This window comes from Manis javanica, chromosome 5 (genome assembly GCF_040802235.1).
Source record: "Manis javanica isolate MJ-LG chromosome 5, MJ_LKY, whole genome shotgun sequence".
Lineage (NCBI taxonomy): Eukaryota > Metazoa > Chordata > Mammalia > Pholidota > Manidae > Manis > Manis javanica.
This window is the reverse complement of record NC_133160.1, coordinates 24,710,877-24,734,938: the sequence shown is the minus strand read 5'-3', so window position 1 is coordinate 24,734,938 and position 24,062 is coordinate 24,710,877. Positions and strand designations below refer to the sequence as shown.

General features: G+C 49.5%; 2 protein-coding genes across 3 annotated transcripts; both read right to left on the bottom strand.

The window, feature by feature from the left end:
• Window positions 1–2,000: 2,000 nt before the first annotated feature.
• LOC108397290 (putative testis-specific Y-encoded-like protein 3) lies at window positions 2,001–9,442 on the bottom strand. Its single transcript, XM_017660643.3, has one exon. It carries the CDS (start codon window positions 8,393–8,395, stop codon window positions 7,325–7,327), a length of 1,071 nt encoding a protein of 356 aa, XP_017516132.2. The 5' UTR covers window positions 8,396–9,442; the 3' UTR covers window positions 2,001–7,324.
• Window positions 9,443–10,535: 1,093 nt separating this feature from the next.
• Window positions 10,536–24,020, bottom strand: PLAGL2 (PLAG1 like zinc finger 2). 2 transcript variants are annotated; one of them, XM_037004628.2, is made up of 3 exons: window positions 23,875–24,020; window positions 18,134–18,507; window positions 10,536–15,586 (listed from the first exon to the last, which is right to left on the bottom strand). In XM_037004628.2, the coding sequence occupies exons 2-3, from the start codon at window positions 18,391–18,393 to the stop codon at window positions 14,356–14,358; spliced, it is 1,491 nt and encodes a 496-aa protein (XP_036860523.1). In that variant the 5' UTR covers window positions 18,394–18,507; window positions 23,875–24,020; the 3' UTR covers window positions 10,536–14,355. The 2 variants fall into 2 exon arrangements, with proteins under 2 accessions (XP_036860523.1, XP_036860524.1); XM_037004629.2 differs by lacking the exon at window positions 18,134–18,507 and having other exon boundaries at window positions 23,875–24,001.
• Between the last annotated feature and the right edge of the window lie 42 nt (window positions 24,021–24,062).

The window sequence follows — 24,062 nt, the reverse complement described above, 5'->3', positions numbered from 1 at the left end:
TCCGTAGTGAACTTGTCTGGGGCTGAAACCCACTAGCAAGACCACCTGTTCATTCTGTTGACAGTGTCTTTTGATGCACAAAAATTTAATTTTGATGAGGTCGATTTTCTCTGTTCCTCTTGTTACCTGTGCTTTTGGTATCATATCCAGGAAATCATTGCCAGATCCAATGTCATGAAGATTTCCCCCTATATTTTCTTCTAAAAGTTTCAGATTTTTAGGTCTTACATTTAAGTCTTTGATATATTTTGAGTTATTTTTTGTATATGGTGTGAGGTAAGTGTCCAACTTTACTGTTTTGCATGTAGGTACCCAGTTTTCCCCATACCATTTATAGAACATTGTCCTTTCCTCATTGAATGGCTTTGGCACCTTTGTCAAAATCATTTGACTGTATATGTGAAAGTCTTAATTTTTTTCTACATATGAAATACAATTACAACTTTTAATGTCCTTATCTGCTCATTTTAACATCTGTTTCAGTTGTGAGTTGGCTTTTGTTATTTTCCTCATTTGGATCATGGTGCCTGCCACTTACAGGCCTGATAATCTTTGGGTGCCAGACATTCTGAATTTTACCTTGCTAGATACTGAATATTTTTAATCCTGTAAATCCTCTTGAACTTTGTTCTTGTACAGTTAAGTTACTTGAAAACAGTTTGATTCTTTTGGGTCTTGCTCATAAGATTCTTTTAGGTAAGTCCAGAGCAGTGCCCATTCGAAGGTTAATTATTGGCCACTATTGAGGCAAGACCTTTCTGAACTCTCCCCAGTGCCCCCACGATACTCTCCTTAGTACCATGGCTGGTGGGAATAGGAACACTATTCCCACTCATGTGAGCACTAGGTCCTGTTCCTTTAATCCTTCCTGATGGTTCTTTTCTTGGCCACAGGTGGTTTCCTCACATACCTATGCTGACTAGTGTTCTGATGAATACTGAAGAGGGCCCTCTCCGATAAGGGATTCTCCCTTTGCAGCTCCCTGTCTCTGGTATTCTGTCCTGTGAACTCTTGTTACCTTGGTCTCAAACTCGCAGTGCTGTCTCCTCAACTCAGTGCATTGGGCTGCAGTTTGTCCCCCTCCCTATGCTGCAGCCTGAAAACCCTCAAGGCAGGAATCTAAGGCAATCATAGTGCTACCTCACTTGTTTCCCATCTGTCTAAAATCATTCTCCTTCATTGGTCAATATTCAGTGCCTTCTAAACCAACGTTGCATATATATTGTCTGGTTTTTCTGGTGGGTGTGAGCATCAATCTGATCCCTGTTACTCCATCTTGGCTAAAAGCAGGTCTTCACTGCTGCCTTTTTCACCTGCATGATTGATCACAGGGGCTCTTTGAGGAACTGTATGAGTTCTGCTAAGTGAAAGATGACTCACACAAGGTGCTCCATCAGTTATTCCCTCATCAACCACCAAAGGACCTGACTCCGAGGAATCTTAGTTGGGCAGTGACTTAGCTGGACTGAAGGAACTCTTTAGGTCCAGAAACCTTACAGTTGGACTTGTGCTACTCTGGACATCAGCAGCCCTCTAATCCTAAGGGCCGTCACGAAGAAAGTACCGTCTGGGCAGTCCCACAGAAGGGCTGAATTATGACTGTGAGCTCCTGGAATTATGTCTTAGCTATCCCATCCCACTGGACATTGTGGGCAGACATCCATTTCACCCATGATGCTTCGTTCAAGCAAATAATGGCACCGTGTTTCCCCCTTGCCAGTAATTGATGCAACAGTGGACATGTTACCCAATTCTAGCCAATTAGATGCAGAACCTGGAAAGTCTGGAGTAGCTTCTGGGAAAGGTTTCCTCCATTTTAAGGGAGTCATGGGAAGACATAATTTGCCTTCTCTGGATTTGCCATATCCCGACATGACTCTTAAAGCTACTGCTACCATCTTGGCACCAACTTGAGGATGGAGCCAACAGCAAGGACAGCAGATCAGAGAAGGCCCAAGTCCTTGAAGACATCACTGAGCTGCTGAGTCAGACAGCCCCCGAAACCATCTCACCTGTGGATGTTCATGTAAGGAAAAAGACTCAAATCAGAGTTTCTGTTAGGTGCAGCCAAAAGCATTGGTGCTGAGCCAGCACCCTGGAGGACTGGAGGCACATGTGCAGGGGAGGCACCCGGCAGGGACTTCTTCCTCCCACTAAGGAACTCCAAGTTCTCCTTCAGATGAGAAACTGGGGCTGAGGTCTGTGAAAAGATACGCTCGAGACCACACAGTGGGGAGTCAAGGGCACGCAGGCTGACCAGTCTTCCAGCTGGTGACCATCCCCCACAATCTCATGCCCTTGCAATCCTGAGTCAGCTCTGACAGGGGTGCCTGTGAGGTTGGGGCCTCAAAGTTCACCAGCCCAAGTCAACATTTGGTTCTCCTGTTGAGCAAGGGCAAGCAGATACTCAGAGACTTCCTTGAATTTTTGTGCTGAAATATGTTCTTGGAATAAAACAGATCTAAGTCCCCCAAGCTGTAATGAGGGCATAATTTGTTACAGGTAACAACTAGTTGCTAGTTTCTGGACAGATTTTTCTGCATGAAAAGAACTTGTCCAAAGTTCCTTCTCAATCCAACAGAACAGGGCTGACTCCAGAGAGCAGAGATGAGCAAAACCTGGAGTCAGAGGATTGTATTGTTCCCCACACGAGAGTAGGATGCCCCCCCTCACCCTGACCTCCCTTCACCCCTTGGAGCATGTGTAAGCCAGGAAGCCTTCTCTATAGGAGGGGCCGGGAGTGGGGCCAGAGAGGCTGCTTGGACAAGGGTTGCTTGGGCCATACAGAGCTCCTATCCTGAGAGAGAGAACCTTGCCCTCCTAGAAGACCCTCCTGAACCTTGTGAATGTGAAGCCTTCATTCATGCAACAGTTTCTGAGCCCCTAACTGTGATGGGTGCTATCCTAAGTTAAGGGTATTCATCAGTGAATAGAACAAAGTCCCTGCAAGTGTAGAGAAAAAGGCAGATAAAAGAATATACAATATAATGTCAGATGGTTGTAAGTGCTATAACAAAATCCAAATCAGAAAGAAGGGGAGGGAAAGTGACAGAATATTTTTTTAGAAGGCTACTGTGAAGAAATTGTAACATGAGCTGAGAAACCTTAGTGAATCAAGGAGCTAGTCATTAAATATGTGGAGAAGGTTCCAGGCAGATGAAAGAACAAGCAAGGCTGATCCAGGTTTGAAGACCAGCAGGAGGCTGGTGTCGCTGAAAAGTGATCTGGAGAAGGAGAGGCACAGGAGATGAAGTTAGAGCGGTGACTAGGGATCCCATCATGAGGCTCTTGCAGTGAGGAACACACTAGCTCTTCATGCATGTGATCAAAGCCACTGGAGGGTTTGGCGCAGAGGAAGGGCATAGCCCCACTTGGATTTGGGGCGCACCTCTGGCTGCTACATCCATGCAAGCCCCTGGTGCATGGTGGGCACTGACCAAATGTCAGTGCTTATTATCACTGTTTTCAGCCTCTGCCACTGGGATTCACTGAGGGCAGAGATCAGGATCTTATGCCCCCAGTGCCCAGTACAGAGGGGGCACTAAGATGTGTGGATAAATAAATGAGTGACTCAGGACATGCATCAAGCACGGGCTGGGGGGCAGGTCAGGGGATAACAACCATGCCCCAGATACACAGCCAAGACACAGTTGCCACGGCCCCTTGCTGAGGGCAGTCATGTCCTGAAGGAATCATTCCACTGGCCATGCAACAGAAAGATCAGGTAAACACCTGTGTAGGGAGGCACCATTGTTTCAGGCCTAAGGACATACAGGATGCAGCTGGGCCCAAACTTGGGCTGCAGGAGCCAAAGTGCACCTGCCAACCACTAGGTGCAGAGCAGGCAAACCCATGGGGTGCCAGCTTCCAGGATCATCAGGATGCTTAGAGGCTCACCCTGACTCCCCCAGGAGCAACAGGGACAGGTGTCTGGCACAGAAGAGAAACTTAAAGGTAGAGTCTAGCTAAACACTCATGTCCAAGATTCTGGATCTTGGCTGTATTTGGAAGATGGCAGAGATTGTCATGGGCTAGGGCAATCATGGAGAGCTTTCCTGGAAGAGCGGCAGCCTGGAGAGAGGATAAGGTTCAAAGTAAAGACACTAGAGCTAGAGTTGCAGATATTCCCTCCCCCTGGCTTCAGCAGTCTTGTGAGCTTTCCTGTCTCTGAGCCACATTTGATACCCTTCCCCACTAGCCAAAGGCTAATGTCTTGCTTTGCATTCAGAGTCCCCATTTCCAGAAAAATGGCCTTAATCTACCCATCCAGCCTTGCCTTTCCCAAGTAGCCACACCCAGGGCACGTTCTGCCCTGAATACATCATGCATTTTCTATCCCAGGGCGTTCAGCCACACTGGCTGCTCTATCAGCAATTCCTTTCTCAGCCCCATTTTCCAAACTACTGCCCAGCTTCCATGTCCTGACTTCAGAGAGGTCTCCACCCTCTGATCCCACATCACACACAGTTGGGGTGCGCTGTTTGCCCAGCTGGGCTTAGTTGGGTTTTGTCTCTGGGGTGACAGTTACATACCAGTTAGGCTTCTCGTCCTCACCTGATTAGCTGTGCCCTGTGACTCCTAGATGTGCTCCAGCTGGATGACAGATTACATGGTCGCCCTTCACTGAGCCCACCGTTCTCCGCCCCACTGAAACCCTTGGGCAGGAACCATGCCTTGTTCTTTGTCAGGGCCCAGGACAATATTCTGGCCCATGTGGACAGTCATTCACTTACACAAGTCATCTTTGGGGTGTGCATGGGGCAAAGCAGCAGATGGACAGGTTCCTGTTCTGCTGAAACAGGTAGACGGGGAGGGAAGAAGAAAACAAGATCATTTCAGAGACTTACAGGTGATGTGGAGAAATCACGAAAGGAAGGGGAGAGGAGGCAGGCAGGGGTAGGGATGACCCTAGATGGGATGGGCAGTGAAGGCCCCTGGAGGAGTGATGTTTGAGGCCTGAAAGAACTGAGGGAGCCAGAGATGAGAGTACCTGCAGGAATAAAATTCCAGAGACAAAAAGTTAGGTACAATTCCTGAGGTTGGAATGTGCTCAGTGGTTTAAGGGGCAGCAGAGAGGCAAATGGGGGAGTGAAGGGGAGATGGACAGGAGGCAACAGTGGGACCAGGGAGCGCGAGGCTTTGTCAGCCATAATAAGGCACCAAGATTTTTTTTTTCTGCCAATGGTGGGTTTTGGATGGGGGAATAACATGATCTGAGTTATTTTTTATGCAGATTGAAAGGTTTTTATTTTTCCATCATGCATATAGAAGACAAAAGTGCCATGAATCCTCTTCTAATTGGACAAAGCCACTTGATGAATATTTCTCAGTTGAGAAGCTCATCAGCAGTCAATCACAGCATGCCGCCAGAGCACAGAATCACTAAGACCAGCAGGTACAGATCTCTTTTTGAAGGTTCTCCTCAAACATTGAACAATTTCCCATCTTAAATCCTACAAAACCACCTTATTTAAACTACTTCTACATACAGAATTATTTTAACAGGTACAGCAACTTGATAACAATCATGAAGAGCCACATGAATTTCCAAGTAGCACAGAAAATTTACACTGACATTCTTGTAAATGTTCTCAACTAAAAGCAACAAGCAGCTTGGACAACTCAACTTTTCCAGTGGGTGTAAACAGAGCAGAGGATGCCTAGAATCTTACTTAAAAGTAAGTGAAAAGCATGCAGCATTAATTTTATACACACACAAGGTCATACTTGGACTGAGAGAACCTCTGAAGTTGCAGTGTTCTGCGTTCTAAGTCTAAACACATATTGGTGAATCAAAAAAGTCAGGAAGAACCTCCCTTAGGAAGTTAGGTGTTCTCCTCCCTCTACCCCAAGGGCTCTAGCCACCCCTGCTTTTCCAGCAGGCTCTGGCTTCTGCTGTGCCCCCCTTCTGAGGGCACCTGCCCTTTTATTTTGTGTCAAGGCCTCCCCAGGTCCTGAGGAGCAAAAGATAAGGCCTCCCATGGGAAGGGACCTGAGTATGGTCACGCCCCGGATGACATGGAGACAGCTCTGAAAGCCTGAGGAGGGGAACTTGGTGGGGCAGCCAAGCTCTACCTACGGGATCCCACAGTGGGGTGTGGGCCTGGTGGAGGAAGTAGAGCTGGGGCTGAAGTTAGTCTGAAAGAACACAGCACAAAACTAAATGAACCATCCCTGTCCTGGGAGCCCAGACCTTCCGGTCTCTCTGTTGAGTCCTGCACTGTCCCCCTTTGAAGATTCCATGACTTGCTGAAGGGGACGAGACATAGGAACAGAGGGAACAAAGAAAATGCAGACTTGTCTACAGCACAACCTGCCCTTGCTGGAGACAGAGGCAAATTTAACAAGAAAGCCTGTCTCCCAGCTGCGTCTAAAAACCTTGCTTCTTCAGTTGTTTCATTTCTCAGCTGGATTCTGTGTGAGTCCAGTGACTAGGGCTCAGGAAGATGGGCCTCTAAAAAAGGACCATACCATTGCCACTGCCTTGAGCACATGCTTCTTGGGCATTAACAGGTGATCCGCCTGGGTCCACAGCCAGTTCTTCAGGTCCTTATAGACCTCAGAGGAGGTGACAAAGTTGGTGGCTACCCAGGCAAAACTCTTGAGAAGGGCAATGGCCAGACACAGGGCACCATACAGACCTTCACAAGCTGGTAGCAGGCTACGCAGTAGGACGAACACAGGGGTAAGAACAGCGTGATCATAAGGACGTATTGCCACTGCTTAGTGCCTTTGACCTCACCCATGGCTAGCAACCACCCTCTGGCTGCATGCCCATTCTGCCAGGTGCCTGACAGTACCAGGCCTACCCCCTATCATGGTCAGATAGAACCTTCCACCACTTCCCCCTGTGGAAGCCTGGCCTGTGGTCCTGAGGCCCTAGAATGTCCAAGTCTGCTTGATAGCCAGTGGGTTGGGCCAGCATAAATATGAAGCCCTGCATGTCATGGCTTTGAAGTAGGGAGGCTTCTAAGAGGCATGGGCCCTCCTAGTGATGACTTACGGGTCCTCATGTCAAAAATGGGTGGGAGGGCCATGATCAAAGATAGGTGCAGGCCATGAAGATGATGGCAGTACATGTCCATAGCATTGGGTATTTAGGTAAACACTGGCATGTGACAGTCACATGATGCATGAAGGCCACATGGAAACAGAAGAGTTTGGCCACAAAGGCCATCATCTTGGAGCTGCATCCACTGACTCTCCAGGGGGGCCAGAGTGCACAGAAGAGAAAGCAGACAGCAGAGTGCCCAATGTCAGCTTAAGCACAGGTGCACAGGAGGCCAAGCAGAGAATTATGTAGGGGCCAGGAACCAAGCAGGACTTAGCCAGACTGGAACCCATAGGGCCTAGGAGGGGTCTCTGTAGGCCACCTTGCTAGGCCTCGCCTGGCTCTGTGGGGCCTATCCCCCAGCAAGTAATACTGCAGGGGGTTGGGCCACAGGTCCTCTTTAATAATCTGAGCAACCCTATCGGCCTCTAGGAGGCTGTGCTGTGAGAACCAGCTGAAGAAGCTGTGGACAGTGTCCCGGTTCCTGTGTACCAGAGCAGGAGGTTCCTGGCCCCTGTGCCATCGGATGCGAGTTGCGATCGACACCACCCGGCCGGAGGATCTGCACTCATACTCCTTCACGATCACCTTGTTTCGGAAGTAGGGGTTGCTCCAAAAGCAGAACTTGAACTTGCAGCCCGTCCTGGCATGCCTGAGCTCCCTGACCTCCAAATTCATCAGGTAGCAGAGCATGTCTTCATCTCGCGGACTGATCATGGCTGACAGCTGTGGGTGGTTCAGAAAGGCGGTAACCCAGAAGCCTGGAATATTCTGGATGATGAAGCTCCTACGGGCCAGGTGCAACCGACGCATGCGCCCAAACCTGCGTTCAAGGCGCAGGTAGGCCCTGTCCGCCTGGGCACTCACAGCCTCCAGCACCCACTGGATGGCTTCCAGTGGGTCCACAACTGGGCCCTCAAGGTTCAGGGGCCATGGGCCCTCCTGCGACTGCGCTCCCACCTCCAGCTTCTCCGCCACCTCCATCTCCTCTCGGGCCTGCTGCTTCTCCACCTCCTCCACGAAGATGGCGCCCTCCTCCGTCGTCACTTCCTCGGCCTTCCCGCCAGGTCCCGCCTGAACCCCCCATCCTTCTGCGCCGCAGGTTTCTGGGGCTTCGTCCGTGACCAAGCCGTTTCCCGGGCTCCGCTCAGTCGCTGCGGAGGCCGCTTCCCCGCGCCCCGGGACAGGTGGGAAGGTCCCGGGGCCGCCTGTGGGGGCCGGGTGCCCGGGTCTCCCGGCTTCTCGTGCCCCAGCTGCGGGGCTTCGGAGCGCGCCCACCTCCTGCACTGGGCCTCGCGGCGGGCGCGCAGCGCTTCCCGGGCCCCCGGCACCCTTGTCCGTCATCACCTGCAGGAGCCGCTGGCCTGGAGTGTGCGGCGACGCTGCGGGTTCCGAGAGAGGGGCTGCTCGGCGGCTGGCGGCGGCAGCACCGCGGGCGGGAGGCGGGAAGGCGCGGTCTCCTCCGGGGAGCGCTCCGCCCCTAGGCCCCCCTTTCCGGATGTGATTTTCAAGGGTCCACCGACTGCGAGGGACGAGGGGCCGGGGGCTTATCCCTCCGGGGGTGCGACCGCGATCGCCAGAGAGAACTGGCCCCAGATAGTAGGGCGCTGGCGGTAGAGGTAGGGTGAAGTGTAGGGGTGTACCAAATAAGGAGCAGCTGGGAGCAGGGACCAGGTCCACCCCGTCACGGTCAGATAGAACCTTCCACCACTGTTCCCTGTGTCCACGGTGGGCAAGTGAGAGTTGCCCCACGTCCACATTCGACTGTAGCTTTGAGGAAGCTGTAGGACCCTTGCAGCTTTTCGCAGGATAAATTAGGCATATGCAGAGGGCTCAAAAAGCATCCCTTGCAGACTAACCAGACTTAAATTGGGAGCCACAGATGTTGGGAATTGTGGGGGCACAAGTTGCCAAAAATACTCATGTGGAGAAAGGGAGAAACAAGGTCGGAGTAGACGGATCTGGGGCAGGGAAGGTCTCAAATGCTGCCAGCCAGGGAGCAACTGTGCATCTGCCTGGTTTCCTCACAACAGCTGTCTCCTCCTGGGCTGGTAGACTGAAAGGTGGACGTTGCTTCACCTTGTCCTAGGTCCAAGCGCTACACCCCTTGCTTTGTATCAGACATTTCACAAATGTGTTCTAGTCTCGTGCAAGGTCTGTGCCTGATGGAGTAAGAGCCTGGATAGACCAGCCCCTGCAGCCCTGATCCTGCATATGCCTCTGCACTCCTGTGGCCTCAGCTTCCAAACTTGAGGCCTGTGGAGGTCAGTATACACCCAATGCCCCCTCCCTGCCTGCAAGTCCTTGTCACCTTCTCCAGAAAGCCTCCAGTCTCCTCGCATCTAGTGAATAAGATAGCTCTGAGACCCAACCCATTGCAGGGTATGCACCTACCAGGGGTCAAGGTGGATTCCCTTGGAGCCCTAGCCAGGGATCTGACCCATTGGAGTGGACAGTGAACACATGTCAAGTAAACAGAAGGCCAAAGAAGGGAAGAGCCAGCCAACTGCCTTTGTAGACAAAACACCTATTAGACACATTAACACTTGTTAATGTCCCATGGACTCTTGGGCTGGACTCTGGAGTGACTTGTACTGCTTGGCTATGGACACTGGCCCTGGATGGGAGGATCTCTGCACAAGGGACAGGGCCCAGAAGAGTAAAGACTGCCTTCATTAGAGCCTGGCCCAGCAGTGACTTCAGATGAAGCCATGTCAGCCTCTCAACCGTCTGCTGAACCCGGTGGGTAGCCCCAAGTGTGGGCAAAGTCAGGTCCTAACTATGTCGCTTAGCAGCTGTGCACATTGGGCAGTGGGTGACATTTGTCTTTCCTTGGGCAACCAGCATCTATTCCTCTTCCTAATAGTACCCCAAATTTCCTTTGAGAAGCCATTCCTCCCCCCTGCCTCAACCTTGTCTTCACTGGCTTAGTGTCTGGTTTGGGTGGCACAGAACACCATCGAGGCAATGAGACAGAATATGCTTACTTGGGCTTCTGTAAATAAAAGCACCCCTCTCACCTGGGAGAGCCTAGAAAAGGACACCTTCTTTTCCTGCTCAGCACTGTATCACAATGACAAGGGTGGAATCATGGCAGCATTCTACTGCACAAAAGGACAAGCCACTTTGTAGGGCCTGAGGATGAAGTCACAACTACACGAGACAGGGCAGAGAGAAATAGGAATGCTAAAGCCAACCCTGTTTGATATGCTTGATCAATCCCAACCTGACTGCTGTACACCTGGCATTTTCAGTTACATGAAATATCATTTTTTAAGCCAATCTGATTTTCTGACCCTTTTATCCAAAGTTACTAATAGTATGTCACTTACCTCAAAGACATATTAAGATCTTTCAAAGTACAAAGTTCGTCTGTCCTACATTCACCATGCCTTTGGATGTAAAGATGTCTGGAGATTCCAATTCTTTCCAAGGCTTGCTCCAACCCTTTCCCAGTCAAACAGGTTCACGACTTCCAAACACATCATTCAGAAGTTTTTAATAAACAACTTCATTATAAAAACTTTTTTTGAAAATTTAATTCTGTAAAACATTGAAAAATCTACTTTAACAAAGATACGCCCTGTGCATTTTCTAATGGCACTTATATTTTACAATTAAAAACCTTGTTTTATATAAAGCCAAAAATACTCCAAGAGGTTATTCACTGTGTTTACAAAGTGCTAGAAGGTTTTTGTCTTGTATTTTTCTCTTTAAATAATCTGGCATTACGAAAGAGTGGCTCCAAAGCCTTGACCACTGGGAGCGAGGGAGGCAGATGGGAAGTCGTGTTTCAGGAGTTCTAGTGCTGAATATTCTGATGTGGAGAGATACATATTGCGAGGGTCAGCTTACATATGAAGAAATTGGGCTGGAATACTTCTTCCAAACCCCTCCACAGAGGCACTAGATTATCATGGTGAATCCTTCTCCTGTCAGAAAGGAACACTCCTTCCCCTTGGCACAGACCCTACTCTCCAGTGGTGAAGGTCACAGCCAATTCCTTCCACAGCAGGTTCAGAGCTCCAGGAGAGGCCAGGGTGGGGTCCCAGAGGAATCCAGACTTTTCTGGCCAACACCTGCCTAAGGCAAAGTTTCTTATCACATAAATATCCTTGTTAAAAAGCAAAATATTGATCCTGTACAACATAAACTGTTAAAAAAAAATCGTGCTTCAAAACAGCTCCTAGATAAGAGGGGAAGTGGAGAGAGGGTGGAGAAAACAGCTACCAAAAAGAAGGGGGCAGGATTTACAGGGCTATTAGGGGAAAACTTATGGAGATTTTCAACTTAGGACAATATCTATGAGCAAAAAAGTAATCACACCTGCTTCCCGGATTTCCATTAACAAAATGCCATTTGTGAAAGGTTGCATGGAAAAACTCCTTAGTGCTCCCTTCCCTACCTCTTGCCTCTTTTAAGATGTGCACAGAGCCTTTGAGCTGACACAGGTGGGTGTGTCATCCCTGGCCCCCGGGACTGCACTTAACCCTGACCAGCTTCTGTGCAGGGTGGAAGGTGTCTGCCCTGTTCAGGGCAGCTCTTTGCTGACACCTGAGGTTGGAGGAGGTGGTAGGGAAAGGGGACATCACCCCTTTTTCCTGGTCCCTGTTTGGTGTCTGCCACATGCCATGGCTCCTATCCTGGGCAGATAGCCCTCAGGCTCTCATGGCCTTAGTAGGGCACTGAAGTGAGTTTGGTACTGGGTGCAGGATAAAGCTATTCTTATCCTTTGAATAACCAGGCCAATAAGGCTTTTTCCTTTTTTTTTTTCCTTTTTTTTTTAAATTTTGGGAAGAGAGGTTTAAGAAATGACTGGGTAGTTATGGTCCAAAAAAGGTGAAGGCAGATGTTCCTCTGTACCAGCGAAGTTCACAGTGATAGGTAAATTCTTTGTGGGTGGTGAGGGCACTGACGGAAGAGAAGGGGCAGGAAAGATGGTAGGGGAGGGGAGTGGGGGCAAGTCCCCAGTTACAAGGTTTTAAATAGATGCTTTGCCTGTCCTATGAGTTTCCCAGTGTCACTAATGGGGGAGAATTCAAGGAAGGGACAGGAAAGAACAGGCAAAGAGGAGGGGACTCCTCTACGCCCAAAGACTTTATTTTCTGTGGCTAGAGGCCCATTTGTCTCTGTAAATGAAGGGGGACAGGGACAGCGGCAGGGAGCAGGGGAAGGGTTACAGGGTCTAGTGATGAAGACCAGAGACAATTAGGAGAACGGCTGCATTGAGGCCTGCTTGGATCCTCACTTACCATTTCCTATAACACCAGTCCCAGTAACATGCACAGCATGCAGGAGGTGGCTGCGTACCAAGGTGGACGCTAAAAATAAACCTTAATTAGTCCCTGGGACTCACTGAAACTAATACTTAGAAGCAAATCACCTAGTCTGATCCTAACCTTGCCAGACATTTTTATAACTGGTTTTGTTTTTTTAAAGGTATCCAAGCTACCCTGCCTAAAATCAAAACATGCTCACGCACTCCACATTGCTTCCAATCAAGGGCCAGGAGAGCTATGTTTTAAGGCTTTCACCTCAGAGTACTTGCCTAGGCTGAGGCAGAAGCCTGGGTCTTGGACCTGATGATAAACCAAAGTGATTTCTAGACAGAAGGGGGAGGAAGAGGGGGAGGGCTGGGAGGAGGCTGAGGCAGCTCCTTGGTAGTTTGTCCTGAAACCCTAGTGGAGAAGCCAGCATGAGGCACCCACTGAGAGCAGTGCCTGGAAACTGCTGGCTGCGTGTGTAGGAATTAACAGTAAAGAGGTAGAAGTGTGTTTCTGAATCAGAGTGGAGGAGTCTCAAGAGGGTCCCACACTGGTGGTCTCTGAGCGCCTCCCTTCCAGGAGTAAGAAGAGAAGCCCATGCACAACGGAGATCAAGCAGGGTGGGGGGTCAGCTGGGCAAGGGCTGTGTGTCTGTGGCAGAGAGCCCCACAAGAGGAAGGTGGAAGTTCTTTGATGGAGAGCAGAGAAGGCTATGCTCAGGAGCCCTGAGTCCACAGGGACTACAAGGTAGAGAAGAAAGAAGGGACGTGGTAATTAAGAAAAAAGTTTGGTATGGGAGAAAATGATGTGCCCATAGATTAGGACTCTACTATCTGCCCTATCCTAACTCTCTGAAAACTCTTCTTCCAACAATTCCACAACTTCCTGGAAAAGGGACAAGCAGGAAAAAGATAAATGAGGGGTTCACACCCTCTCCTTTACTACCCACACCAGCCTCAAACCCAAGTCCCTCCTTCCAAGACTACTAATACCAGCTCATGATGTTCAGAGTAAGGTAGGGAGTGGGGAGGTGATAGAACCATGTGGACATGCCTTTCATTTCTTCCCCTCTCCACTTCAGAAGGAGGGTGAGGGGGTCATGATGTACTTGGAGAAAAGCAGAATCGCAGGTCTGTGAGAAAACTGCTCCAATCCTCTTGCCTGTCTCCTGCAGCCACTGCCGAGGAAGGCAGGAACAGATAGTCATGGAAGATGGCAGAGACTGAAGCAGTCCAAAGTCAGTTTATTTCCCCACAGGGGAAAAATGTGACCTCAAGTGAAGAAGTCAGTGAGACCCGACTCCGCCTTGTAAACAGGGCTCCAGTTAACACCAGGTACCAAATGGTTCCGGCTGGTGCCAACTGGAATGGACTGGTGGGAATGGATTCACGGTGTGTAAACAATGTTCACTGCAATCACTCTAAGGCTAACAGCTTGGCAAGGGAGGTGAAATGGTGTCTGAGGCGACTGTGTAAACGGTACCGTTGCTGGACAACACTGACTGAAGATGGAGGTGTTGGTACAGGAGGGATGGGTGGTGGGAACAGAGGCCCTCTCTCCTGCCCATTGGTGGGAAGCAGGTGACGGAGTCAAATGATCCTCTGCAGCACGGCCTGACCAACTGCTGTGGGGGCTGCAGGTTGGGACCAGAAGGCGGGCTTCTTGGGCTTTCTCTTGAGGTCATCCAAAGTGAAACCCTCTGTGTCTCCAAGAGGCCTCCCCCTCCTCCAAAGAGAAGGAGATTCTGATTCTTTGGAGAGGGAGAGGGCTAAGTGTGGCTCCCGATTCAGATAAAATAAAAGTAAAAATACCTGAAGTTCTATGGTACAGGATCTTTTTTTCATGGGATGGGGGCTCAAGGTGCCTCCTAGAACTGAACCTGGAGCCTCAGCCCCCAAACCAAGTGCTCCATACAGATACTGGAATTTTTTCTTTTTGATCCAGCTCTGAAAGCTCAGCTGCCTTCATGGGGGTGCAGGTGGGGTGGGTACAGAGGCTCCCTGACAGAGCCCAAGAGTGAACTTAGGGCCTCCTTGGGGGCTACTGGAATGCCTGGTGGAAACGAGGCAGGGTGGTGGTGCTCAGGCCAGAGGTGAAGACAGGAGGCAAGGAGTGCAGAGGCCCGAAGTTCAGAGGTCCCCCAGCTCCCGGGGAATCTTGAGGCTGAGCTTGCAAAGTGGTGAGCAGAGGCTGCGCCTCAGCCTGGGAGTAGCCCATGACAAGGCCTCCTGCGGCCCCGGGCGGGTTACACGGGGGCAGGTTGAGTGGAAGAAAGCCCAGTAAGTGGGAAAAGTCCACATTAGCAGCGCAGAGGGCCTCGGAGAGGTTGGCGGGACTCTTGGTGAGCAGTGCTTCATCTAGGAGGGCTGCAGCTGCCGCCGGCTGAGGTGAGGCGGGCTGGGGTTCAGCGGATGGGAGAGACAGGCTTCCAGGAAGCTCCGCCAGAAAACTATCCACCTCCACTTTGGGCAATTTGTCAGGCAAGTATGAGGTAGATCCAAGCTGGTATTTTGGAGGAAGCTGAGCTGGAGAAGAGATAGGTGAAGATTCCAGAGGGTAGCTCATCCCCATGGGCAATGTGTTGTGCACCAGGGAGTGTGGCACACCCGCACTGGGCATTGTAGGGATGTGGGCACCATACATGCCCATGGGCAACATGCCAGGGAAGGCCTTGGCCCCCATCACGTCCCGAGAGGCCATACACAGCACAGGGCTCAGCTCTTCCTTCACGCTGACTGTGGAGCTGCAGCTGAGTAGGCCTAACATGTCCACTGGCTCCGTCTTGATCTTGAGCAGCTCCTGTGAGTGGCTCTTCTTGACATGACGTGTCAGGTGGTCCTTGCGGCCAAACCGTTGCGCACAGTACTGGCACAGGAAGTCCTTCCGGCCTGTGTGCACCACCAGGTGCCGCCGCACATCCTTGCGAGTATAGAACCGCCGGTCACAGTGGTCACAGGGGTGCTTCTTCTCCTTGGCACCTCCTGCCACCCGGCGTGAGTGGGCCTTCAGGTGTTCCAGCAGGGCCTGGGTACTTTCAAAGGTCTGCAGGCACACCTTGCAGCTGAGGTCACCGCTGCTGGCGGCATGCATGGCCAGGTGGCGCCTATAGCCCAGCTTTGTATTGTAATTCTTACCACACTCGGAACAGTGGAGCGCCTCTTTGTTGGGATCATGTGTCTGCAAGTGGTTCCGCAGATGGTCCTTGCGGTGAAACATCTTATCACAGTACATGCACTGGTGGGGTTTCTGGGCTGAGTGTGTGGCCATGTGCCTGGGGGTAGGGATGGAGGATAGAGGAGTTAGAAAGAAGGGAGCTCATGAGAACTGGCCAGGCAACTGAGGTGTCCATGAACAGGGAACTAGATACAAAAATCATGGTAAAGCCATGTAGTGGAACCGAATGGAATACCATGCCAACTGTATTCTACAGATATCCTCACCCACCTGCAAAACCACACATGTACTGCTGCTCTTCTCTGCAGCATTGCTGGTAGTAGCAAAGTATCAGGAACAATCTAAATGCCCATCAAGAGGAAACTGGCTAAATAAATTATTAAGTCCATAGAATTACTCAACTTTAAAACAAAAAAAGGCAGATTTCTGTGAACCCACAGGGAACAAATTCCTAAGATACACTAAACTAAGTAGAAAAAAGCCCAGGAGACAGAATAGTGCATGTAGAATGGTACTATGTATATAAAAAGAGGAAATACATGTATGTTTGCTTGTATGTGCTTAAAATATTTCTGGAAGGATATACAAAAAACTGACAGCACTGGTTGCCTGTGTGGAGGAATGGGCAGCTTATAGGTGTAATGGAGAATTTTCATTATATACTTCTTGGTACTTTTTAAATTTTGAATTATGTGAATGTTAGTTCCTTTTCAAAAAATTGTATTTAAAAATTTTAAATGACACAAGAAAGGTAAAATGAAATATATCTGAACTTCCTGATCTGGAACAATCTCCCAAGTTATAGGGGGCTAAGTAAAAAAGGAAGTTCCGGATATTGTGATACTATCCCTTGTGAAAATAAAAAGGGAAGAGGATATGTTTGAATGTCTCAGCAAGTATACACAAAAAACTAACCCCAACAGATGCATTTGGGGGGAATATTGGCTGCGAGTGTGGAGACAATTCATTTTTTCACAGCACACCCATTTGTACCACTTAAACTGTTTAACATGTAAAACAGCAACATTTAAAAAAGTGTTTCCATGGTAGGGCATCTCAGTGTCCCTTGGTTTATATCCTCCCATCTGGTTGGAAAGCAACTTAGTGTCCAGGAATCGCAACCCAGAGCTCCAGAGTACATTCAGAATCAACTCAGCAAGACTTAAAGGGTCGGTCCACTGTTTGCCAGACCCATGTGAGCTGTCATGAACCCTGCTTTCCCTAAGAGGCTGAAGCAGGGCAACCCCCGGCAGAGGCTGAATTTAAACACACACCATCTTCAGACCTGGGTTCACTTAGGTGTGCCATCACTGTCTGTAGTATGTAGAAAGTGATCTTTTCTATCCTGAGGGCATCAAACACATTTATACCCTCATGTTACATGCGAGTGCTTAAGAGTGACAGGATAATGTATGAGAGGGAAGTACTGAATGATCCACAGTTCATTTCCCATATTTTCCTCCAGGTAAGGAAACTGAGACCCAAAAAGGTTTAATAACTCTCCTAAGATCATACAGTGACTATTGGTAGCATCAGGGCTCCTGCCTCCTTGGCCAGGGCCTTTCCTGAAGCCTCCCACTGACACCCAGACTGTCACTAAGAAAGTCTTAAGAGGAGAGCCCAGCTAAGAGTCTACCTAAAACACAGGAACACAGAATCAAAGCATTCTTGAGGCCAACAGAACTGTCATGTGGGAATTCCTGGTTACATATTACCTGTTACCTGTTTCAGTCCCTTCCTATCAACTGTTTTCCAGACAAGGCACTGAGGCTTTCTGTGGTCATCTTGTTCATGTATTTACTTTTTTGCCTGTCTGTCCCCACCATTAAGACAGTAAACTCAAGGAGGGCTAGCACCCCCCATCTGTCTACTTCACGACTCTGTCCCTGGCACTAGACACTGTGCCTGGTAGGTAATAGATCATAGTTGGACAGATGAATGGATGAATGTGCATTAGGCAGTCCATTTCATCTGTAAAGGGCATGTCATGTTCCTCTGATGGAAAAGGCAAGGATAAAATCAAAATCACTTTGGAGCAGGTCCCCCCCTTCCTCCAAAGCTGCTCTGCCATATCTGCTTTACACCAGGGCTTTCACATTCCACTTCACTTCAAGCAGGAGTGCATGGGCTTATAAATTCAGAAAAGCCGCAACCCAGAGGACACCAGGGACTCTAGAGAGATAAAAGTAATAATCTAAGTGGTGGGCTGGTTCAGCAGAAGAGACGCCACAGGATCTAAGAAGCTACATGACCTTGGGTAAGTTACTTCCCCACTCTGAACCTCCACTTTAAAATTTACAAATTGGACCACAGTTTCCTTTTCCTTCTAAAGTTCTAAGACTGATTTCTAGTTTCTCACTAAGATTCTCACCATTATTTGGAAGGGGTAGGAAAAGTAGTATTGAAAAAAACTAGTTTGTTCATGACTATCTGATGTTGTACCCATCAGACTCTACTGTTTGAATAAAAAATACCACTATTAGTTTTTAGTGAGTGATCCCAAATGGGTGGTGTTCAGTGTACACTTATGGATCAAATTATCCTCTATTCTTCTGCCACAGATAAAGCCCCATACTCAGTGAAGTCTCTCTGGCTTTGTCCTCTGGGAACCTCAGGGCAGGAAGAGGTACAGGATGTCACCTACCTATACAGCTTGTACTTGGAGGCAAAAGCCTTGCCACAGTGCAGCTGAGGGCAGCTATACGGTCTCTGTTCTGGATGGGGGAGGCTGTGAGGCCTCAGCTTCTCCCCATTTGAGAAGGGTGTCCCCGAGATTTCACATTGGCACTTCACTTGACTCTCCACTTCCCGGCCCCGAGGCCTGGGAACTAGTTTCCAGCCCACTTCCTCCTCCTGCTTTGCATCTTGAATCCAGGGGGGGACGCTCGTGAAAAATGTGGTCATGGCAAAGCTAATGGCGAAGGGCCATGTTATTCAGAAAGCCTCCCCATCAGCTCCACACGGGCTCTCTGCTCTGTCACAGCCTCCAACGCAGCCTTCAGAAAACAATCTCTTCACCTGAAACATCAGAACACCTGGTGTTAGAGGGCCCAATACCATGAAAACATGGGTTCTGGAGGCAGACAAATCCCCATTCCAATCCCAGCCCTTCCACTTCAAAGCCGTGTGACTTTCAGCCAGTTACTTCCTTCCCTGAGCTGTTTCCTCATCTAAAAATAAGCTTAATCATCTCCCAAATCATAAGGATGTTTTGAGGATTACTTAATATAATGAATATAAAGCATTCAGCAGAGGGCTGGGCAGATAGTAAGTGCTTAGTGATAACTATTACCAGTACCACCTAGGCTAATAGGAAACAAGATAATCTGAGGAAGTAAAAGCCCTAGACTCCAAACTTTCTCTTCTGACTTCACTTTTACATACTTTCCATTGAACTTAAAGATAGCAGCTCCTCCGTCTCCTCCACTTTATCTTACCTCCCCTTTACCCACTACTTTCCACAATTCTCCTCCTAGAGGTGCTAAGGAGCAATAAAATGCCCAAAAAGCAACAGAGGAGAAGGAAGGAGAAGCTTTCACTTAGGAAATTTACACCCTGGAAAGTCAGCCCCTGCACCAGATATGTTTTTTAGCAGTGTATCAACATCAGCAGGCTCTGACTGAGAAGGAAATAGCTGACTCAGCACTTTGCCTAAACCATTATTGGTCCCATCCTGCCCTCCACCTCCTCTGCATCTCCTGGTCTTAGGGCCCAGACTATGCTTCTTCAGCAAAGCCTGTCCAACACTCCAAGGTACTAAGAGGCCCCCTCCTATAGACCTTTATAGTACACATGCATTTCTCCATTATGATCAGGTACACTTGCACTAAAACTTAGTCTCCTCCCCCAAACTCTGATTCTTTGAGGGTTCAGATCGTCTCTCTTTCATCTCCATACACCTAACATCTAGAAAAGGACTCTCAACTTTCTTTTAGATGAGTAAATTAGTCATTGAATGCAAGCAAGTGCAAGGCTAACTTATGCTCAGGAAGTTTTGGTTTAAACTGGGTTCACAGCCCTTCCACAATGAGGAGCCAATATCTTGAAGTCTGATCCTTTCTCTTGTTGAGTAGAAGGGGTTGGGGGAGGAGGGACTGCAACAAATGTGACAAAACTTCTTTTCTGACATCAACTCAGAGGAAGAGAAGATGGGTGTAACCATACTGACACTCAAAAGGGAGACAACAGGCCCACATTCACACTCATCCATTCACAAACTCATCTAGATTACCAACTGCAACGCAACCTGTTACTACAGAGGGATGCTCTTTGAAGAGGTCATGCCAAAATTTGGTCATGAGGCTTTTCCATGTGAAGGGAGCAATGTGGGTATGTGGGGACTGTCCACGAGAATCAGGGGAGGGCTCCAACCACACAAACTAGCTCTGGGCCACAGAATGCTTGCTCAGCTCATTAGCACCTGCTGCTTACAGTGACCATTCATCCAACAGACTGGCCATGAACGAGATGATGGGATCAGCGATAAATGCCCTAGAGAGCTTTGCTCATTATTAACACGAGCCACGTCCTGTTCAGGAACCATTCCGCTTGTTGAAGAAACACTGCAATGTAATATGATAAACATTTCCCTATCACGAATGGAGATTTGCCTAGAAAGATCTGGACAAAGTTGGGGGCATTTTGCATGCATCATGTGCTGGAGCGGGGAAAGAATTAGTCCCACTTGAGCCTTCAAATAATCATGGGTATTTGCCTGCTTCACTATAAACCTCAAAGGCTTCTGACATCTGGCGTTCACGTTTAAGTCCTCTCCTTCTTCCCAAGGGTAGAATTACCTGTTTATAATACCAGTGATTAGTGCACCTTGGAATTGGGTAGAGCAAGCATGAGTTTCATCATCTACTATGGAGGGAATTTCCCCTGCCTTCTATGTCAAATTCTTCTCCCCCTTGATAACTGAAATTGCGTACCTCAGCCCTCTGGAAAGTTGGGAATGGCAACGAGAGGGAAGCAAGTCACACACTTTACCCCCTGTGAGAAGGGAGCCTAGCCCCGGAAATTCCGCACAAACTCAGAAAGAGAATGGTACGTCCCCCACCTCCCACACGTCCACCTCATCTGTTCTCCTGAACAAGCACAAACAAGACACAGCAGTGTAGCAGGCTGCTACTGAAAGAGTGAGTAATGGGCTTCTAGGAAGGAGGCGGCGGCGGGAAGAAGAGCCCACGAGGCTGTACTGATAGAACCAAAGGAGGAAGGCCAAGCCATGTGCTCGCCTTGATCTGCATTTAAGAGGACTAGGGCTTTAAAGAAAACAGCCAACAAATGCCATGATCCTATTCCTCCTGTTCTTTTCAAAAGGCACAGAGCAAGTCCTTACCTACAGTCACCGACAGGCTGCTGGAAAACCAAGCCTGCTAGTGTTACCTTAGAAAGCCTTTTGGGGATCTAGTCTCTTTCCCTCTGCCCTTTGTCTGCTAACTCCTCTCCTCCAGGAAGATTCCTGAGCCTCTCTCACATTATTGGAAAGCCTATTCCTTCAGCCTTCTTCCTCAGCTAAACTGTGAAAGAACTCTGCTTCTCGCTCAAAGCCACTCTTCTGGCCTCACACTCTAACCTTAACAACTTCAGAGAAGCTGACAGAACCTGTTCCCATAAAACAAACACAATCAATCCCTCCCAATAACTAGTCTAACTCAGTGTATTTTCATCCTAAGATTCCTTCTGGCGCCAGATCTGAAGAGGTGCGCAGCGTGGAAAGAACCCTGGACTTGCTCTCAGAAGAGCTGCCACTTACTGGCTGTGACACCACGGGCAGGTTACTTTGTTTCTCTGAACCTCAGGTCCTTGGTTTTTAAAATAGAGATGTATTCTCCTTACCTATAATATTCTCATGGAGGATTAAGTGAAATAATACTCTTGAAAGGATCGGACATAATGTGCGAGTACGTGCAGTACTGTCTCTTGAGGTCTGAGTTGCGTCTGCCTCTTTTCCACATGGGGCCTGAGTAGTACTTCTTTTTTTTCCCCTTCAGTGTTACTTCTCAGGCCTCAGAGTGAGTTTCCTTCCCTTCCCAACATCTCCCCAGAAGACTGCCTTCCCTTTCCCCTTACAATTAGCCTTCAGCACATCCCCTCTCACGAAGTCCCCCTCACTTTCCCTTCGGTACCTATCCTGGGCCAGAGGTCTCTCACTTTAGGAAGCTGTTCTATTATGAAGGCTCCATCCCCCAAATACAAATACTCGCTAAAAACTGAATGGCCCCCTTTGGGAGCTGAAAGGAGACAAATTGCTTCCTAGTCTGTCCTCTGTTGTGTACCATGATGCCTGCTGCCTTCTGATGAAACCATAGTTTTTATGGTGTTACATCATCTCTATAGAAACTGCGTTCTTTCTCCATTATTAGCCTGTTTCCTCATCTGTAAAGCTAAAAATACTTACCTCACAGGCTTGTTGTAAGGATTATTTTAGTCAGGTATGCAAAGGGCTCAGCACAGGGCTTGGTTTGCTTTAAGTACCCAACAAAAGGCAGCTATTATCTTTGCCTTTGTATTGAGTTGCATGTTCCCACCTTCTGCTGCTGCACTTGAATTCTCCCAACCCTCCCCCAAACTGCTGAGAAATAGCCCCCCTGCAGCAAGGAAAGGGTTAATTATCTAAGTGTTCTTAACTAGAGAGACGCACAGAGGATTAACAGCTCCACTTCAGTGACTACCCTAAAATAGCTTTTATCCCTCCTGCCCAAGAGCTACTCAGGGAGCTGAAGAACTCAATTCAACACCTGCCGAGGAGGAAACACACCCAGGAACGTTCCTTGGGTGGACAGAATCTTCCCTTAGGCAGAACCCAAAAATAGCAAATGGGAAATTATAAATAGACTTAAAGAAACAAAAAAAAAAACAGTTCCTGACCTGGGCACCAGAAACAAATCCAAAAGGCACACACTGACTGGCTGGGCAACAGTGAGGAGGAAAGGGGGGAATGGGAATAGCTGTCCCCCTCACTCCTCTCTCACGCACACACTTGAGTGGTGGGAGAATTAAGTTACAGGGAGGCTGGAGAGTCTCAATGACTTGCATCATTCCAAGAGACATCAAACAGGATTAACAGGAGTTGGATTTACTCTCAGGCTGCTAGTTCTTCTGTCAGTGTAGATGGGCCCTCTTTTGAGTCCTTTTGTCACTATTTCCTCTGATTCCCTGCTGCCTTCCTCTCCTGAGGAGGCCTTGAGCAAATGGCTACAACTCACCACAGCCCAATTTTCATGAAGAGGAAACTTTTTGGACACCCACTATGGTGGCCTCACCTTGCGGGGAAGGGTTAGAAACCCAAGGCCAGACTCTATCACAGTTCCAAGCTGACAGGTGGAAAAACACACAAGCCAGCAGCCAGGCTACACTTGCAGGTGCAGGTGCAAGCACCAACAACTCCCCTAGAACAGGCTGCCCCCTTATCTTCCACCTTAATACAGGTCCCTCTACCCCACCAAGCTGGGGCCACAGTATGGGATTGGATTTGCAGGGAATAGCCTGGCTCCTGGAAAAGAGAACCACCCCCCACCGAGTGACGGGGCAGGTTAAATTCCCCTGGGGCTAGCAGTGATGAGAGAGGATGGCTGCCCAAGAAGAGACAGAAATTTAGGGGGAAGTCTGAGGAGGTCTCAGGGTTGGGAAGGAAGAGCAAGTAGGATAAGGAATCATGAGCAAGTTAACTGGGTCCTAAGGGACGCCCCCTCCAAAAGAAAGAGGGGGATTACAAGGGTTGGAGGGTTCCAGAGATTGAAGAGAGTCAGAAGTAAATTCCCAATATTTCAAGAGAGTCTCAAAATAGGCATCCGGACGGATGATGTCTGAGGTCTGGGAGAACAGTCACCGAGGAGGGACCTATTGGTAGGGCTTATTTGGGTTCTCCAGAATCAGGTATTTGAGGAAAGCCTCAAAGGGGTTATGTGGTTCTGGAAAATGAAAGAGGGTAAAGAGCGGCCTATTTGGAGCAGGAAAGGGGGTTGTGTGGGTCGCGGTAGGCGTGTCTGAGGGGAGGGAGCAGGTGCAGCTTATCTGCGTCCCCCAGACCCGGGTCCCTGGGAAGGTCACTAGTGCGTTATCTAGGTCTTCAGGGAGCCTGGAGGTCGGGAATGGGGGACCCCCCAGAGCTGCGTCTCTAGGTCTCGGAAGGGAGGGGGCCAGTGGGGTTTCTTCGGGTCCCCCAGGCCCAACTATCGGGTACGAGGAGAGTTTCCGTCACCCTGGGGCCTATCTGGGCCCGGGCAGGCGTAGAGAGGGCCCCGGTCAGGGGTGTGGGCGACCGCGCTGAGGGGCCAGAGATGAGAGGGGGCGCCGCTCCGGGTGGCGGGCGCGCGGGCGCAGCGAGACGGCCTCCCGCCCCGCTCCCCGCCGTCCCCCGGGGCCCTCGCCGGCACTCACCGCGCTCGGGGCCCCGCGCTGCGGGCCGGGCCGCGCTCGGGCTCCGCCAGGCCCTCTCAGGCCCCGGTAGTGGCGGCGGTCGGGCCATTGTGCGGTGCATTGTGGGAGCCGCGCGAGCGGGCGCTCGGGCAGTGGAGGGGGCGGTGCCGCGAGCTCTCTATGGTTCCGCCCGCCCGCCTGCTAGAGCG